The 18,224-nt window shown below is 40.4% G+C and overlaps 2 protein-coding genes across 3 annotated transcripts in view; one reads left to right on the top strand and one right to left on the bottom strand.

The window, feature by feature from the left end:
• Nucleotides 1-8,696, top strand: part of LOC123511236 (lipase maturation factor 1-like) — a 19,761-nt gene extending 11,065 nt beyond the window's left edge. The window contains exons 4-12 of one of the 2 annotated variants that reach the window (XM_045266936.1): nucleotides 862-934; nucleotides 1,513-1,642; nucleotides 1,980-2,215; nucleotides 2,365-2,532; nucleotides 3,513-3,684; nucleotides 4,180-4,330; nucleotides 5,390-5,573; nucleotides 7,012-7,124; nucleotides 7,833-8,696. In XM_045266936.1, the coding sequence (XP_045122871.1) occupies nucleotides 862-934; nucleotides 1,513-1,642; nucleotides 1,980-2,215; nucleotides 2,365-2,532; nucleotides 3,513-3,684; nucleotides 4,180-4,330; nucleotides 5,390-5,573; nucleotides 7,012-7,124; nucleotides 7,833-8,010 (1,405 nt within the window). In that variant the 3' untranslated portion in view covers nucleotides 8,011-8,696. Of the gene's footprint in view, nucleotides 1-861; nucleotides 935-1,509; nucleotides 1,643-1,979; nucleotides 2,216-2,364; nucleotides 2,533-3,512; nucleotides 3,685-4,179; nucleotides 4,331-5,389; nucleotides 5,574-7,011; nucleotides 7,125-7,832 lie in introns of both variants that reach the window. The other variant, XM_045266935.1, reaches the window with a different exon arrangement.
• Nucleotides 8,688-18,224, bottom strand: LOC123511238. The gene is made up of 4 exons (XM_045266940.1): nucleotides 18,072-18,224; nucleotides 15,640-15,740; nucleotides 15,007-15,145; nucleotides 8,688-14,443 (listed from the first exon to the last, which is right to left on the bottom strand). The coding sequence occupies exons 1-4, from the start codon at nucleotides 18,120-18,122 to the stop codon at nucleotides 14,411-14,413; spliced, it is 324 nt and encodes a 107-aa protein (XP_045122875.1). The 5' UTR covers nucleotides 18,123-18,224; the 3' UTR covers nucleotides 8,688-14,410.

Here is an 18,224-nt window from a genome sequence, read left to right as displayed (position 1 = left end):
TCTATGTCTTATCATAGTGGTTATGATCTTTTCATCATACTTTTCTCTATGTAATTGAACATCATCCTGATATTTGTTAGTGTCTTGCATGTTGAAGCAAATAACCCATTTATTTGTCTTTCTAGAGTCAAGGTGTCTTATATAATGATTCCCACATCTTTTTCTTCTTTTCTTTTCATTAAGTATCTTCTCCAAATTTGAACTCTCACTTAGGTCTTCTATTACTTTTACCCATCTCCATTACTTGGTACTTTCTGGTATTAAATTTTAGTTTCCACTTTTGGTTCCATCCCCAGATCTTGTCAATATCTTTCTGTAATTCCATACAGTCCTCGATGTTTCTTATTACTCTCAAAAGTTTCGCATTGTCTGCAAACAAATTTATGTAGCTACTTAAATTCTCTTGTATATCATCAATATATACTTAGAAATAATTGGTGTGTGTGTGTGTGTGTGTGTGTGTGTGTGTGTGTGTGTGTTCACTGTTTGATCTGCTGCAGTCTCTGACGAGACAGCCAGAGGTTACCCTACGGAACGAGCTCAGAGCTCATTATTTCTGATCTTGGGATAGGTCTGAGACCAGGCACACACCACACACCGGGACAACAAGGTCACAACTCCTCGATTTACATCCCGTACCTACTCACTGCTAGGTGAACAGGGGCTACACGTGAAAGGAGACTCACCCAAATATCTCCACCCGGCCGGGGAATCGAACCCCGGTCCTCTGGCTTGTGAAGCCAGCGCTCTAACCACTGAGCTACCGGGCCGTGTGTGTGTGTGTGTGTGTGTGTGTGTGTGTGTATATACTCCATTGACTGTACTAATAGTCCAATCTGTGTGTGTCTGTGTGTCCCCCAGGGCTGGCAGTGACTGGTGGGAGAGGATCAAGGCTGCCCCGACACTGCTGTGGCTGGCCGAGCCTTGGACCACGGCAAGTGTGTGGGAGAAGGAGGGACAGGACAGGGGGTGTTTACTTAGTTCATTTAGTTGTGCTTGTGCTGTCCCATGTCTGTGTCTTTTAATATTTAACTTAGCCTTGAATCCATGTGTACTTTTTTTCATTTGCTGTATCCTTATCCAGACTGCTCTATGTATCTTTATTTCTACTTAGGAAACTATACTTTTTGACACATCTTCTACAGGTACCCTTCTTCTGGTTTTTTCCATGTCTTGTACTACATAACTTGTGTATCCCAAACCATTGAAATTCCAGTCCACCTCCTTCACCTCTCATGCTTAATATATTGCACTCAAATCTTCCCTTCCTCTCTTTTTTTTTTTTTTTTTTCCTAATGTTGGTTGATGTAACATTTTCAGATTTTATCCATATGACAAGTTCTTGATTTTTATTTTATACTTGAGAGAGATGCTCTAAATTCTTAATCTCAACAAATAGTAGTTAATGAAAGCCACAGATCATCAAACTAGTTAATTGTTATACAAGATTGCCATACCAGGATGCCTCTACTCCACCACCTTTGCCTTAGTCTCCTGTTTGTTTCCTAGCAGGTTGACCCATGGCTAGACCTCATTGCTGGAGCTGGTCTGACCCTGGCGTGTGTGGTGCTGCTGCTGGGGGCTGCCAATGTGTTCATCATGCTCGCCCTCTGGATCCTCTATCACTCCCTCGTGGCTGTAGGTAATGACTCCTTCCCCTCCTCCTCCTGCTCCTGCTCCTCCTCCTGCTCCTGTTCCTGCTCCTCCTCCTGCTCCTCCTCCTGCCTCCCTCCCCACACTCATTCTTTTCCTCTGTGGTGAGTAAAGAGTAAAGAAGCTATGTTAATAATTTTTCAAGGATGCATTTAGTAACCAGAGATACATAGAAAGTTCTGATTGATCCTTTCCATCCGTCTTCCTTTTATCCACTTTTCTTTCCAATCCTCTTCATTTATCTTCTACACTCTATTTCTTCCTCCCTTACTCCTCCATGGCCTAAACATGCATCCTAGCCATCTTCCCTTCTTTCTCATGTCCAGGCCAGCAGTGGTACGGCTTTGGGTGGGAGTCACAGCTGCTGGAGACGGGCCTACTAGGGGTGTGGGGAGTGCCACTACTCTCCCTGCGGCGCCTCCCTACCAGCAGCCCGCCCCCCCTGGTCCTGGTATGGGGGCTGCGCTGGCTCATCTTCCGCATCATGATGGGGGCAGGGCTCATCAAGGTGAGAGGGGACCCATGCTGGATGGACCTCACCTGCATGAACTACCACTACCAGGTGAGTGTTGGGGCTCATTGTGTACTGGTGTTATTAGTCTTTATTTATTTATTATTTTTCTTTGCAACCTCTAACCATGTGCTAAATTGGAAGCTAGAACTAGAGTTACTAATTAGCGCTATTTTCTGACCACCACCTGCCTCCCACAGACCCAGCCAGTGCCCAATCCCATGTCATATTATCTGCATCAGTCCCCTGAGGTGATCCACAAGCTGGAAACACTGGGCAACCACATCATTGAGCTGCTGCTGCCCCTCTTCACCTTCCTGCCACGGTCCTTCATGATCACCTGTGGCATTGGGCAGATCATGTTCCAGGTGAAGATGGAACAGTTGTTTATTTATTTTATGGAAGAGGGGAAATCTAGTCAAAAGAAAGAAGAATCATTGAAAAAAAATGCTGACTTAGATGCCAGTTCCTGAGCAGGTTGTTGAGATGCTGCACTGAGATGTTCAGGAATGCATTATCTACACATGTACTTACTTTTTTGAGGTGGTATTACATGTGTGCATTTTCCATCGTACTACAATGCATTCCATCACCATGAATTTCACAAGCCATTCATTCAATTTATTTCTTATACTCATTTATAAAAATATGGTAGGATAGAAAAAAAAGAAGGCATACATAATAGAAAGGTGAATGTTGAAACAGTGAATTATAGAAAGTGGTGGAAGGTAGATTAGTTTGCACTTTATTCTAACTTGTAAACATGATACTGGAGAGGAAAAAGAAAGACATGCATAGTAAAAGAAAGAAATGTTGAAAGAGTAAAGTACACAAGGAAGAGGAAGGTGAGATCACACTTAGACCTGCTTTTATCCTAACCATCCATCCATTACTCATCTACAGTCTTGATAATTGCTTGCCTCCCCTCCTCCTGCAGCCCCTCTACACAAGACTTTCTACTTACTTTCATCACTATTCTCTTCCTCTTTCTAATGCAAAAGTTGACCAGTATTCTCAGTCATTCATCTTTTTTTTTCAGGTATTCCCTAGAACTCTTTGCCTGCTTCTGTATTTCTTCCTTCCTTTCACTTGAGTTCTTTCAAGAGGGAGTTTTCAAGACAAATGTCCTCCAGTTTTGAATGATGCATTTTTTTAAAATTTTTTTAGGGACAGGCATCTCTGTAGGCCTTTTTTCTTTTTTTCTTTTTGTATTCCTTGACTAATGCCTCTCTTACATGGAAAACAAATGAGAAGTGTTGAAACAAGGAAGTAGGGAAAAAGAAGGAAAGTATGTTGGTGAGATTAGCTATTATTGTGCTAACCATCCATCCATTTCTCTCCCCACCAGGTGATCCTCATCATCTCAGGTAACCTCAGCTTCCTCAACTGGCTGACCATCGTGCCCAGCTTGGCATACTTTGATGACCGCTGGTACGCTGGCCTCTTCTCCCGGGCCACTCACCGCAGGGTGGCCCACCTGCAGCACCTCCAGCAGAGAGACTCACCCCTTGTTGATCCTGGTACCCTGCTGCTGACACACCACAACCTTTCTGACACACCCTGCCCCTGTCACTGCTACAAACATACCACAACCCCAATAACATAAATCACTCAGGAGTTAAAATTCACATATATTTCACTGTTCTTTCTCCATTATTTTATTAATTAATTTATTTATTGTTCATTTGGATTTCAAGTTTTTCATTCCAGCTTCCATTATTCAATTTAATTCAGTTAAGCCTCTCTCTCTCTCTCTCTCTCTCTCTCTCTCTCTCTCTCTCTCTCTCTCTCTCTCTCTCTCTCTCTCTCTCTCTCTCTCTCTCTCTCTCTCATATCATCACTCTTTCCTCCCATCTTTCTCTTATATTCCTCCTTTTACTTCCTTTATTCACATTTACCATTCCTTCTTCTTTCCACTCCCTCATCCTTCTTCCTCATCTGTTTCTCTATCACTCCTTAATGCTCCTTTCTTTTCCTGTCATCCCTCTCATCCTCTTTCTCTTCCTCCTCCTCAGGGAACACTCGTAAGGCAGTCAACGTGTCGGTAGGAATCATGGTGGCATTCCTGAGTCTGCCGGTCGTGGTGAACCTCCTCTCGTCACGCCAAGCCATGAATACCTCCTTTGAACCCTTCAGAATTGTCAACACCTATGGGGCCTTTGGCAGGTGAGGGACAGGTGTGTGAGTAGCTATAATGATGTGGTGAGGCAGGTGTGTGGTGGTGTGTGGTGAGGGACAGGTAAGTGGTGGTGTGTGGTGAGGGACAGGTATGCGGTGGTGTGTGGTGAGGGCAGGTGTGTAGTAGTGTGTGGTGAGGGTAGGTGTGTGGTGGTTTGTGGTGAGGGTAGTAGTGTGGTGGTTTGTGGTGAGGGACAGGTATGTGGTAGTGTGTGGTGAGGACAGATGTGTGGCAAGTGTGTGATGGTGTGTGGTGAGGGGCAGGTGTGTGGTGGTTTGTGGTGAGGGGCAGATGTGCGGTAGTGTGTGGTGAGGACAGGTGTGTGGCAAGTGTGTGGTGGTGTGTGTTGGCGTGTGGTGGTGTTTGCATGAATACCAATTAGCAGTGTGTTGGGTGAAGATGTTGGAAAGGGAATTGGGCTAGATATTTTTACTTAATTGTTTATAGGAGATGTGAATACAGTTTTGGAGGTCAATATCTGTATTTCATTTTATTGATTATTTCTTTAATACCTGTAGTTTATCCTTATCCAGCTATTACTAGTATGGAAAAACTGCATTTCATTGTATCCATCATTTATATGTATTGTATTTTCTTTACTGTGTGTGTGAATAAGTGAAGTGATAGACTGTATAAGCATGTTCGTAAAAGTGCAGAATTAAAGTGAATTTGTAATGAAGGGATGTAGGAAATAATGGATGGATGAAGATGCAGAAAGAATGTACATAGTGTGCTGTAGTGAGGATATGCATTATATAAGAAAGTGAAGTGTATGAATGCTGCAGAGCTGAGAACTGACTTGACAACTGAGGAGCAGGAAAGATTTACCTGCAGAACTACATTGTCACTACATTCAGTCTGGCTTTGAGAATACAGAATTAGATGCAGTTTTTCATGTTGTTTTAGTTATATGGTGACCTCAACATCACCAATCAGTGCATAGAGGTGATGTTTGAGTGTATGGAGATGGTGTTTAAGGATGCAGAAGTGGGTGTATTTTATATCCCACTGCTATTGTCTCCCACTTTGCCACCTCTTGACCCCAGCATTACCAAGCAGCGCACAGAGGTGGTGTTTGAGGGCACACACCACTCCAATCCTGAGTCTCCTTCAGCAGTATGGGAAGAGTATGAGTTTAAGTGCAAGCCTGGCAGGGTAGACCGCACCCCCTGCCTCATCTCCCCCTACCACTACCGCCTCGACTGGCTCATGTGGTTTGCGGCTTTCCAGGTGTGTTCCTTGCCTGCCTGAGTGAGTAACTATAATGATGTGTATGGAAGTTTTACATGCACCTGCTCTTCCTTCTTTGTTCACTGTTGTTGTACCTTAAATTCATCAGTTGTTAGCCATTTCTTTCTACAGAGATCCAGTTCCTTGTCTCTCTGAGTGATTAGATTTGTGAGTAAAGATAATGATGTGTACATAAACTAAACATACACTTGCTATTATCCCTCTGTTGTTCTCTGTTATTGCCATTCCATATATCCACCAGTTGTCAGTCTTCTCCTACCTTGTGCAAAGATATTACAGTTCCTTACCTGCCTGAGTCATTACATTTGTGAATAGAAATAATCATGCAAACAAATTTTGTCTTATGTTCCCTGTTTCTGCCATATCTCATATCCAGGAGTTGTCATTCATCCTGTGTTTTTTCAGTGTTTTCTAGTAATCTGCAGTATCTTTGCCTTCATAGTGTCATTTTTCACTGAGTCTTTCAGTCTGGCATATTGTGAACACTTAGTTACGAACACACATAGTCCTACAACAATTAGAAATAAAAAAATGGTGCCGCCGTAGTACAGTGGAACCATGCGTGCGAGGGATCTCCAAGCGCACGGGTTCGAATCCTGTCCACGGTCCGAGTGTAGGTTGGGCTTCCTCACTCGGGGCAACGGTTTCCTAGCAGGTGGGTTTTGAGATAGGAGGTACCCCCAAAAATGTATCCCCTTTAGCCCATAAATTCCCGTGAAAAGCCCACATGGTAAAAAAAAAAAAAAAAAAAAAAAAAGGCATATTTGTTGACTCTAATAAGTGACAGATTTTGTATTGTCGTGATGCAGACTGCTTTTACCTTTTATATACAATAAGTCCTCGTTATACGGTACATATGCGTTCCTGAAAACCTTCCAGCAAGTCGAAATTACCATATACCGAACCCATTATAACATGTAATAATAGGGGATGTGTTCCAGCATGTCAAAAGTCACCCCTACAGACATGAAAATAGTCATATAAAAAAATGTAAAGTACTGCGCAAAAGAAATAAACAAAATATTTTTATTTACCTTTCACTTGCCACGTATTCTATCAGATGATGTTCCTCCCGAGGCTAAGGAACAGTAGGGATTTCAGCCCTTACTCATAATATCTACAAAAAACACACTGTAAAGATTTCACTTGTGTTCAGTGAGAAACATGAGAAGAGACTGATTGTTGTGGTGGCCATGCCGCTACAGTACGGTGTAAGCAAAACATGAGTGGATACTGTACATATCTGTGAACTTTTCTTACTATAAATAGAATCAAGGGTAGTAATTACCAAACACCGTAACTGTGAATCTACCGGATAACGAAGTACCGTATAAGGACTTACTGTAATTATACCTATTGATTTTTTACTTTCTATTTTATTTGTTTAATTTTTATGACATAAACTTCCCTTCCACAGAGATACAGTGACAACCCTTGGCTGGTCCACCTGGCTGGCAAGTTCTTGGTGAATGACAAGACAGTGTCAAGCCTCATAGCTCACAACCCCTTCCTCGGCAAGGAGCCCCCGAGGTGATACCTTATCTACACCCCTCACCTAGACACACAACCATTCATTTACAACCATTCATTTTTTAAATTATTGTGTGAGGGAAAAGTTGGCCAAGGGTAACATAAAATAAATAAAAAAAAGACCCACTTAGTTGCTAGTCCCCCCTGCACTTCCTTCACAAGAATACCATCATCATCATTGTTATCATTATCATTTTGTTGAACACCAATAAGAAAGTAGACATTTGAGTAATTTGGTCCCATATTATTTTTTCATATACTTCTGGTTTACTATTCATGCACTCAGGTTTATAGGTCTTCAGTTTAGCAGTCCACCTCACATGTCATCTCAGTACATATAACATCACATCTTCAGCATTTGCTCCCCTAATTCTGGCTGACGGTTTTGGCACTTTTTGCACTGTTTAGAAAGCCAGCACTCAAGTGGGCCTTTTTTTAACTTTCTTTTGTTTGCCCTTGGCTGGCCCTCTTTCCTACATAGAAAAAAAAAAAAAAAAAAAATCATACGTGGACATTCCTCATACATGCAAAGGTAGATTCTTGTGCTTCACTGTCCATCCACCTGTGTAAATAACAAAAATATACCCCTCAGACAAAGTACAGTACGTATATATACATATCTGTGCATCAACATATCTTACTGGGTTAATGAGATATACATCCATTATTATCATTCTCATAAGTAAAAAAACAACTTTTCCACCCCAGGTTTGTGCGAGCCCTCCACTACAGCTACAACTACACCTCAGTGGGCAGCGGCAGCCAGGACTGGTACACAAGGGAACTTATTGGCACCTATCTACCTCCCTTGGACATTTCCACACTGAAGCCCATATTCAAGAGGATGAACTGGGCCACATTTGTCACGCCGGCCACTACCACTTAAGCCAGGCTGACGTGGTGAGGTGGCTGTGATTAAAGTAGTGTTGGTTGACTTTCAGGGTGATTTGTTTTCTTTTCTGATATTGTCTCTGTCTGTCTGTCTTTTCTTGGACAGTTGCCACATTCCTCTATTCTTATTTGTTCATTTGTTTCCTTATATCTCTCACACTTTACTATTTGTTAATTTTAATTCCAGTTTCCTTCTCTGATTTATGCCAAATTTTCCTGTTTATTCATTTATGTTCAGTTATGTTATAGTAATTGTGCAATTCCTCTTTCTACTCTGCCTGATTTTTTTCTTAATTTCACATGTTCTCGTTGATCAGAATAGTACTTAAATTCTTTGTCTCTTGTTGGTGATTCTTCTATCCTCACTTCTCCGTATCTACCACTGTATCTCTGTCTGTCTGTGTGTCTGCGTGTTTGTCTGAGTGATCTTCAGTTCTTCACAGGTTGCAGTTAAGCACAAACAAAGGATCAGTTACAGTATCTTTTTGTTGGTTCATACTTATCTACTTTGTTTTTGGAGGATGTTTTCTATTGACCTCCAGTTTTACATTTATCGTCATGAAGCACAAATGGAAACTATCAAAACACAGGCAAAGGAGACTTCATTTACAAATTTGCTTAGCCTCTGGTCATTATCTTCTAATTAACACAGGATGCAATAAAACTTGACAGTCTAGTTTATCACATTTTTTATTAAAAGTCCCATATTAATAATCCCGACAGATTTGCTGCTGCAGTAAACTCAAGGTAAAAATATATACACATACATTTTTTTATTTTTTGTTATAATCTACAATTCCTATGGTAAATGATTCATATAAAAAATATCAACTTTGAATAATTCGCCTAAGTGTTTGGCTGGAGAGGAGGGAAGGAGGGAGGGACTCGGCTCACTGACTGACTGTTTAACTGATTGACTGACTGGTAAAGTGACTCTTGGCATTTGTATTTGAAAACCTGAGACTTCCACACTTTTGAAATTTATCTTTATGTGCCAAGGTAGAGCATTAAGCAAGCCAAAATTTGTGACATGCTTACATTTTTACTTCTTATCACACACACACACACACACACACACACACACACACACACACACACACACACACACACACACACACACACACACACCACATTGCCTTTTAACTCACAAATATTACCCTCAGACCACAACACAACCACTGCTTCTCTATGGCCTGCCAGTCACCCTCATAACTATCATCAACAACCACTATTATATACTAGTCCCACATAGATGGAAGCCTAATGCACAAAACCTAATTCGTTACCTAATTACCACCTACACTGTACTTATTAATACAAGCCCTAATAAGAGGGACAACTTTATCAAGCTTAGTTATATGTGACCAAGATTATTGCTCCTAAGACCTCACTACTCAACCCTTCCCCCTTCTTCCCTCCCTCTCCCCATCCTCCAGTCTATGGTAATGATATGGTGTGGTTGTTACAATATCTTAAAGCTTCTGGATACTAATTTTAACCTACACACAACTGACCTCTTCCCGTCTCACTCCACCCAACTCATCCTAACTCCTCGCCTCCTCAGTGTCACGCCAGACTGACTAATAGCAATGTTCTAATGGAATTTCCCAGCATGACAACATGAGGCTTTGTAATCGTCACTTGATGAAAAGAAATAAAGATGAGTTGACTGTAAATAAAGTGAGAAAGAAGAAAATAATTATAACCGATATTCTATTTTTTTTTTTTTTGGAGGGTTTACATCACATTTAGTTAAGGATTCTCAAGGTAATGATATGTTAAATAGACCACAGTAGTACATTGAATGATTCTTGAAAGATTGGCTGTTTTCTGAGATCACAACACAGCTATGTGAAGTTCTTAAAGTTACCGTTCCAGTGGTGAAGATACTAACTAATGACCTTTATTGCACTCTAACATTCCACCACATCTCTCTCTCTCTCTCTCTCTCTCTCTCTCTCTCTCTCTCTCTCTCTCTCTCTCTCTCTCTCTCTCTCTCTCTCCAGCCACAAGACAAAAATAGTCTCACTTGCACACACACACACACACACACACACACACACACACACACACACACACACACACACACACACACACACACACACACCTCTCTCCATCATGACCTGCTCTATACAACCTACGTACAAGTCCCTGGAAAACGGCTGAACTGCAGACTCTAATTAACAGCTATAATTAAATATCATTATCATTATTGTTATTATTACTATCATTATCAATTAGAATTACGTACAGTACAACTATATGCACAACCCAATCAGAGAGAGAGAGAGAGAGAGAGAGAGAGAGAGAGAGAGAGAGAGAGAGAGAGAGAGAGAGAGAGAGAGAGAGAGAGAGAGAGAGAGAGAGAGAGAGAGAGAGAAAACATGTAAATTAAATGGAATAATATTTAAACACAGATGAATACCGAGAGAGAGAGAGAGAGAGAGAGAGAGAGAGAGAGAGAGGAAAACATGTAAATTAAATGGAATAATATTTAAACACAGATGAATACCTGTGAACTCTGAGCCCTTTAAACTAACACCTTGATCAAAAACAAAGATCATACACACACAGTTCTCTTTCCTCTCTCTCTCTCTCTCTCTCTCTCTCTCTCCCCACTACCTCATATTCCCTTCCCCTCCCCTTCCCTCCCTCCCACACAACCTGATCCCACGAACAACTATGGCAATGAGGAGGAAGTGCAGGATATTGGCCAGAAACACATGTATTGAGTGATGTGGAGCAGCACGAGGAGAGACAAGGCAAGGCAAGGCAAGGCAGGGCAGGGCAGGGCAGGACGGGCCAGGGCAAGATAGGGTAAGCTGTCGGAATTAAACTGGTTTGTGTCTGGGAAAAAGACGACGTACCCACATTATAGGGACATTATACATTTCACTGTTATAAAGAAAGATCTAAACCTTGTCTTTGCTATCCCCATCTTTTTTTAACATGTGAGATAGCCTTGGTATAAGTATGAATGAATTGGTATTACCTATACATCATTACAATCATTGTTATTTCTGCCTAGACTAACCTAACCTAACCACCATGAACAATCTTCAAGTAAAGGTTCTCAAAATGTAATGATAATGATGAATAAACAACAGTGTAATGTAAAAGGATTCCCTCCCCAGAGTGACATATGTAATTCTGAGGCAGCACCCAGACATGATCTGCTTTGCCCTGCCTCTGCCTCTACCTCGGTCTCGGCTGACTCACAGTGGAAGCTTATATTTGGGGTGTTCAGAATGTATACCTTCCCTAACCTACACATTCTATTTAACCTCTTTCTTCACATCTTCCCTCTCTCTTCACATCTTTCTCTTTTCACTAACCTCTATTCCTCATCTTTCATTTTGTTACTTCTTTCTCTTTCGTATTATTTTTCTCTGCATTTCTTACTCTTCTTCCTTAACCTACGCAATTTATTTACCTCTTTCTTCACATCTTTATCTTTTCACTAACCTCTATTCATTTTGTTTTCTCCTTCTTTCTCTTCCCTCTTATATTTCTCTGCATTTCTTACTCATCTTCCTCTAATAACTTCCATTCTCATCTTCCTTACCATCCTTTACCATCTTCCCATGTGTCCTATCCAAAAACTATCCATCTATCACTCCATTTATCCATATCTCTTAACATCCTCCCCTTCTCATTCTCATCTACTTTTTCCCTCTCTATATCCCATCTGCCATTAATCCTCCAATTCCACTCTTTAATTTCACATGTCCTGATCACCCCCTTCCCTCCATCCCACCCTGCCTATGATCAAAGTAATGAGGCTGTGGCTTGTGGTCTGCAAGGTCACAGCAAGAGGAAGAACTACTATGGGATACAAGGTGAATGTTCAACTCCTGACTGTTAGGCCTGTATTCAGAAACTCTGCTCTCTCACCGTGACTATTTTCAAAAACCACATAGATGATTAATAAGTGTTTGTTCTGTTAATCTGTTGCCAGAACCATAAAAATAACCTTAAAAATATGTGCAACTGCAACTAGAGGTTTTTGAAAGTAGTGGAGGTGAGGCACTGAAGTGTTTCAAAATATGGGCCTTAATGTGCATCTAAGGGGTGGTACTGATGCTGCTGCTGCTGCTGCCTCTGGATAATGGAGACGAGGCATAGTAACTGGTGCACAGACATGTTGAGGTACGTAATGCTTGTGTTGTATTTCCTGTGAACTGTTGTCATCCTTCAGCCTTTACGCATTACATGGGTACACTGGTGAACTTTGTGCATATTTGTAAATCAAATCACTGTAGTCTTTATTTATGCTTGAGTCTCCCGCAAGGACTATTTTCAAACACCATAAGAGGATCAGTTGGGTTCTTGTGTTGTTTTCTCACAGATAAAGAATCCTTGTTATTTCATCATCATCATCATCCAGTAACTTCCACTTGAGCCTCTTAAAAGTTGACCAGGCTAGAACATGAAGGGTTTGAGAGTCCCATCCCAGTCTTTCTGCAATGCTTATTTTATAAATTGTGTATTTTTTCTGTGCTTGAATACATTTACCAATTTGGAACCATTTGTAAATCACTTCAGCTTTAAAGAACACAGGTGCACTGATGGTGGAACGTTAGTTGACCATAAAAGCCTTTCACAGAACACATTTTCAACACTGATGAGGGACTTTTCATCATGTCCCATCCTTTGTTGAACCTTTGCTGCAATTTGCCACAAACCATCATCTCCTTCAATACAGATGAGGGACTTTTATGACTCATCCCATTTCTAAATAAGCACACAACTATTCTATGTATGATTTCTTTAGATATTTTTCAGTCATTCATAATTCCCACACAGAATTCACACCATGACTTACTGAATATATGACTCATTAATGCACAGATTTCATAGATAATCAATTCTGTACTTCCCTAGGACATAACTCACATATGTATGAATCTCACAAGGAATTAAGTTGAATTTTCTAAAGATACAACTTCCTGACATGATTTTCAACAAAGCATTAACTCAGTTCAGTGAGTAACTTCCTGAAGATACAAGTCACTGACACACAACTTTCACTGTCAATTCAGTCTGCTAGTTTATGAAGCATTCCCTCGTTAAGTAGGCAACGCAACGCAACGCAACGCAACACACACACACACACACACACACACACACACACACGACAATGACGAGGAGGAACATCTTGCAAAAAATCTGATCTTTAAGCAACAACAGCAACAACACAAAGTACATGCCAGTGGAGGGCTTCACTCACACCATCCACTTCCCACACCAACACACACACACACTAGTAGTCATTTATGGATGACTCTTGCAAACTACCCAAGCTTGAAGGAAATGCAACATGAGCAGCTGGTTGGAGGACTAATGCAAATTGTTCAGCCCAAGGAAGTCACACAACACTTATGGAGGACTTGATCATGTAACTACTATATATATATATATATATATATATATATATATATATATATATATATATATATATATATATATATATATATATATATATATATATATATATACGCTCCTCTTTACCCACTTGGAAGAGTCCCTTGAACACACACACACACACACACACTTACTCATCCTCATCCCATCCTAAAGAGAACACATGGTATCGATAATATAAATAAAAATACAGTATACACCCAAGTACAGTTTCATGCATCACCACCACACTAGTAAGAGGCAAATAGCAGAATCAGTGATGCAGAAAAAAAAAATAAATAAATAAATAAAATAAATAAAAGGAGGGGGGAGGAACAATAAATTCTTTTGTGACACATGGCTAATTGTTCCTTAATCCATTGCGCAAACTGATACTGTATGTGTTCCCTATTCCATGGCCAGAGTGAGTGTGGCAAATGACAAGGCAATGATAGGGATGACAGTAGTGGCAATCATGGTGGTGGTGGTGGTGGTGGTGGTGGTAGCAGTAGTGATGGGTGGGTGATGCAGTGGTAGTAATAGTGACAACATTAATTTTGTCTAACATGCCTCTACATCAATATTCACTTCATTTACCATTCATATCTTTGACACTGAACACCCATCCTTTGATCCACAATTTATGCATTACACTAGTTTCTCCATCTCTGTATCTCTCCTTGTATCTCTGTCCGACAAGATTATTCTCTCCCTCTCACAATCAGCCCACCTCCCTCACACAAGGCCCACACAATCTCATCAGCAGTCACAGAACACACACAACTCAGCAGAAACTCAACACACAGCACACTTCAAACCTTTACTTCTTCTGCCACAACACACCACACTCCCTTCTTCCTCTTCCTTCACAGCAGCACATGGCACACCACAGGTGCTGCACGAGTGGCCAATGTTGTCCTGGGGGTGTGTGTGTATGTGTGTGCGTGTTACCAGCAGCATGGGAGGTGTGGGATGAGTGATGGTGGTGGCTGTTACATGCTGCCCTTCTCACTGTCGTCTGTCAGCTGTTGGGAAAGAGAAAGATGGGAAGCGTTATTTTGTCACTAATACAAATATCCTTTCTTTTATTTTTATGTAATTGGGATACTGGTCAAGGGAAAAGACTCACTGCAGTACCAGTTTCTAGACAAAAATATGATTCACACTATAGAAACAATGAAGCTAATAACTATGCAACTGATATCACCATTAATTAGAGCATCCTGTCAACTGATAAAATAACACAGGTTGGCCACTTAAACCAAAACTTGTACTCTTAAAACACTTTGCTCTCTCATCAGACAATTTCCAAAGATCACAGAGATGACTAGATGGGTTCTCATGAATGCTTCCCCTGCTGATAATGTGGAATCACTAGACCCATGAAAAAAAAAAAAAAAAAAAAAAAAAAAAAAACTAGCAATTTCCAATAATACTGTTAGAAAGTTAATGCTTTTTCTCACCGGCAATACAGAACCTATCACTACTCGAACCATGAAGAGACTCTAGAAATTCACCAATAACTTCAGAATTGTTACAGCAGAGAGAGAAAACAAACTGAAATAAAAAAACACAGATCCAGCCTCACCTTGAAGTGGGAGTCATGAGAGGAGATGTGGGCAGGAAGGTACGGTGGAAGAGAGCCCTTGGATGTCCAGCGGTGGTAGTAATAGCGGAAGACACCACCACATGCTGACACCAGGAGAACCATGAATACCACACCAACCCTGCGGCAGTGAGATGAGAGAGGGAGAAGTCAGTAAAGGTGGTGGGGAAGATATGGTGATGTATGGTGATGTTGAGAAATGTGGGTGTATAGATGGACATTTAGTGATTAAAAGGATGTGAGAATGTGAGAAGAAATAAGAAAGATTTGAGGATAGAAGAAAGATGCTATGAAAATTGAAGAAAATGAGTTGTTGCAGTAGTAATCATAGTAGGAAAGAAAATGTGAAGATACAAGAACAATGCTTTGGAAATAAGAATATGGAGGGTAGTAGTAGTAGTAGTAGCAGTAGCAGTAGCAGTAGCAGTAGCAGTAGCAGTAGCAGCAGCAGCAGCAGCAGCAGCAGTTACAATCATAGTGGTCACAGTAGTACATTTATAAGGAACAGTCATTAATAGATACAGTAAAAGAACTTAAATACTAACATCAAAACACCATCACTACTGGCTGTATCAACACCACCACCACTGCCACCACCACCAATCACTTACTCACCAGAAGTACCAGTGGTGGTTGACATAGTCGCAGCACAGGTTGTCACCGCAGCAGTACTGTTCCCTGCCACACAGGTCCCATTCACAGTAGTTTGCTGCCACCTGGGGGAGGAGGAAACCGTCAGTCATTGCAGGGAGGCAACCAGTCAGGCAGGCAATCATTTGAGAGAGGGAAGTAGTCAGTCCGTCAAGAGAGTTAAGTAAACAAGTCAGTCAGTCAGTCAGTCAGTCCATTATCCAATCAGTCAAGGTAGGTAAAAAGAAAGAGGTGATAAGAAAGCATTGTTTCTTATAAGTTTTGATCCATTTTGAATCAATATACAGTCTTGCTCATTTCTACTGTGATTCAAAATTTTATTATTCTATTATTATTATTATTTTTTTTTTTTTTTGTGTGTGTGTGTGTGTATTCTAATCAACAGTATTTATATTTGCAATTTTTTCATTCCTTGTTATTTGTTAATTTTTAGTTCTGATTCTTTTCTCTATATTTTGTTTGACCTTCATTCTTTGTTTCTCCTTATTACTATATACATCTATTTTTATTCCATTTCTTTACATGTTTGTCTTTTAGTATTATTCAGTATTATGTAGTATTTAGTATTATTCTTTAGTTTCTCAATATTTTCATTCCATTTATTACTGTTATTACTACAATGGTTTTCTGTACATATTTGTCTTCTTAATCTTATCCATATAATAACTTTTCCCTTATTCTCATATTCGTTCTTTGGTCTACTTTCATTTCAAATTTTTCTTATCTATTCAGGACTTTAATATCCATCTTTTTTTATGTCATTCTTATCCCCTTTGTTATAATATCCACTCCATCATTGCTCTCAACTACACATTTAGATTAGAAAAACCACCACCACTTTCTATAAGCACTGACATATTCTTCTCTTAGTACAGATATTCTAGACTGAAAACAGAAATCATCCATATTACATCCATTTTTCTACTATTTAAACCTATCAACTACAACCTATCACATTCATACCTAGCATATTAATTAAAAAGAAAAAAAAAAAACAGCCTTTAAAACGCAAATGAGGTGAAAATAATGACACATGTGAGCAAATTTGACAAAGGTGATGGGTGGTGGGTCACACTGACAGGTTTATGAAGTGACAGGGAAGGTATTGATGAGCAAACCTGGACTGGAAAGTAACAGGTAACACGAGCTAAGTTAGTGACAGGTGCTTAAGACAGACTGACAGGTAGGATAATGAGAAAAGCTAAACAGGTGATAACCGAAGGATGGAGACATGAAGTGGGATAGAGAATGGGGGCGAAAAAGAAAAAAGATAGGGAAGAAGAAGAGACGTAAGGAAAGGAATATATCAGACAGGTTTGAGATGTGAGGGAAGGAGGAAAAGAAAGGAGATGGGACGGAGAGAGAAAATAAGTTAGGTGTTATAGATAAAAAATAAGGAGATAAATTAAATAGATATGCGAAATAAAACAAAACGGGCAATGCAGGGAAATGGCTTTGACAAATGAAAGAAAGAAACAGACAATGATATGTGAAAGAGACATAATTCAGACAGCCAAGAAAGAACAAAAAAAAGATAGACAAAATAATAAGTAAGACCGGTAAACAGAGGATACAAATTAGACAATCCTAGTGCTCCCTCCCCTCAAAAAAAAAAAAAAAATATATATATATATATATATATAAATAAATAAATAAATAAACAAATAAACAAAAATAATTCAGACAGAAAAAAAAAAAATACAATAATAATTATAAATGAGAAAAAGCAGCAAATCAACCAGGTAAAACAAGACACAGGTAGGATAGAGGAGAAGACAGACCATGCAAATACATAAAGACAGGTGTAGCAAAGGCAATAAGTGAGGTAAACAAGAGGCTCAGGTGAGAAACAGCAGCAGACCAGACAGGTAAGATAAAGATAAAAGGAGAAAAGAGATAAACCAGACTTGTAAACAAAACAGATGACACACGTAACAATATAATGTAGAAAACCAGAGAAACAACAGATGAGGGAAAAACAGGTAAACAGTGCAGGTAAGACAGGTGAAGGGACAAGCCAGGTAAACAACAGTACAGGTGATGCAAGCACATAAGTCAGGTAAACAGTACAGGTATGACATATGAAAGGACAAGCCAGGTAAACAGTACAGGTATGACATATGAAGGGACAAGCCAGGTAAACAGCACACGTATGACATATGAAGGGACAAGCCAGGTAAACAACAGTACAGGTGACACACACATACAACTGATAAGCCAGGTAAACAACACAGGTATGACAGATAATGGGATAAGCCAGGTGACACATGTAGATAAGCCAGGTAAACAACAGCACAGGTGACACGCAGATAAGCCAGGTAAGCAAGCAGCACAGGTAATGACAGGTGCGTTGTTCACTCCCTGTCACGCCCTGCCGCCCCTGCCCCAGTGCTCACCTCCCCGGCGAGACACGCGGCCGCCAGGAGCGTGAGGGGCGCCGGGAGCATGGTGGTGGTGGTGGCTGCTCAGTAACTCACAACACCGCACATTATTTCCTCTGCCTTCACTTCACTGCCTTTGTCCCCGACCCCTAGTAAGTGGTGATATAG

The sequence above is a fragment of the Portunus trituberculatus genome, chromosome 31 (assembly GCF_017591435.1).
Source record: "Portunus trituberculatus isolate SZX2019 chromosome 31, ASM1759143v1, whole genome shotgun sequence".
NCBI classification, from domain to species: domain Eukaryota; kingdom Metazoa; phylum Arthropoda; class Malacostraca; order Decapoda; family Portunidae; genus Portunus; species Portunus trituberculatus.
The sequence above is the reverse complement of the archived record's forward strand: the minus strand, read 5'-3'. Positions and strand labels throughout refer to the sequence as shown.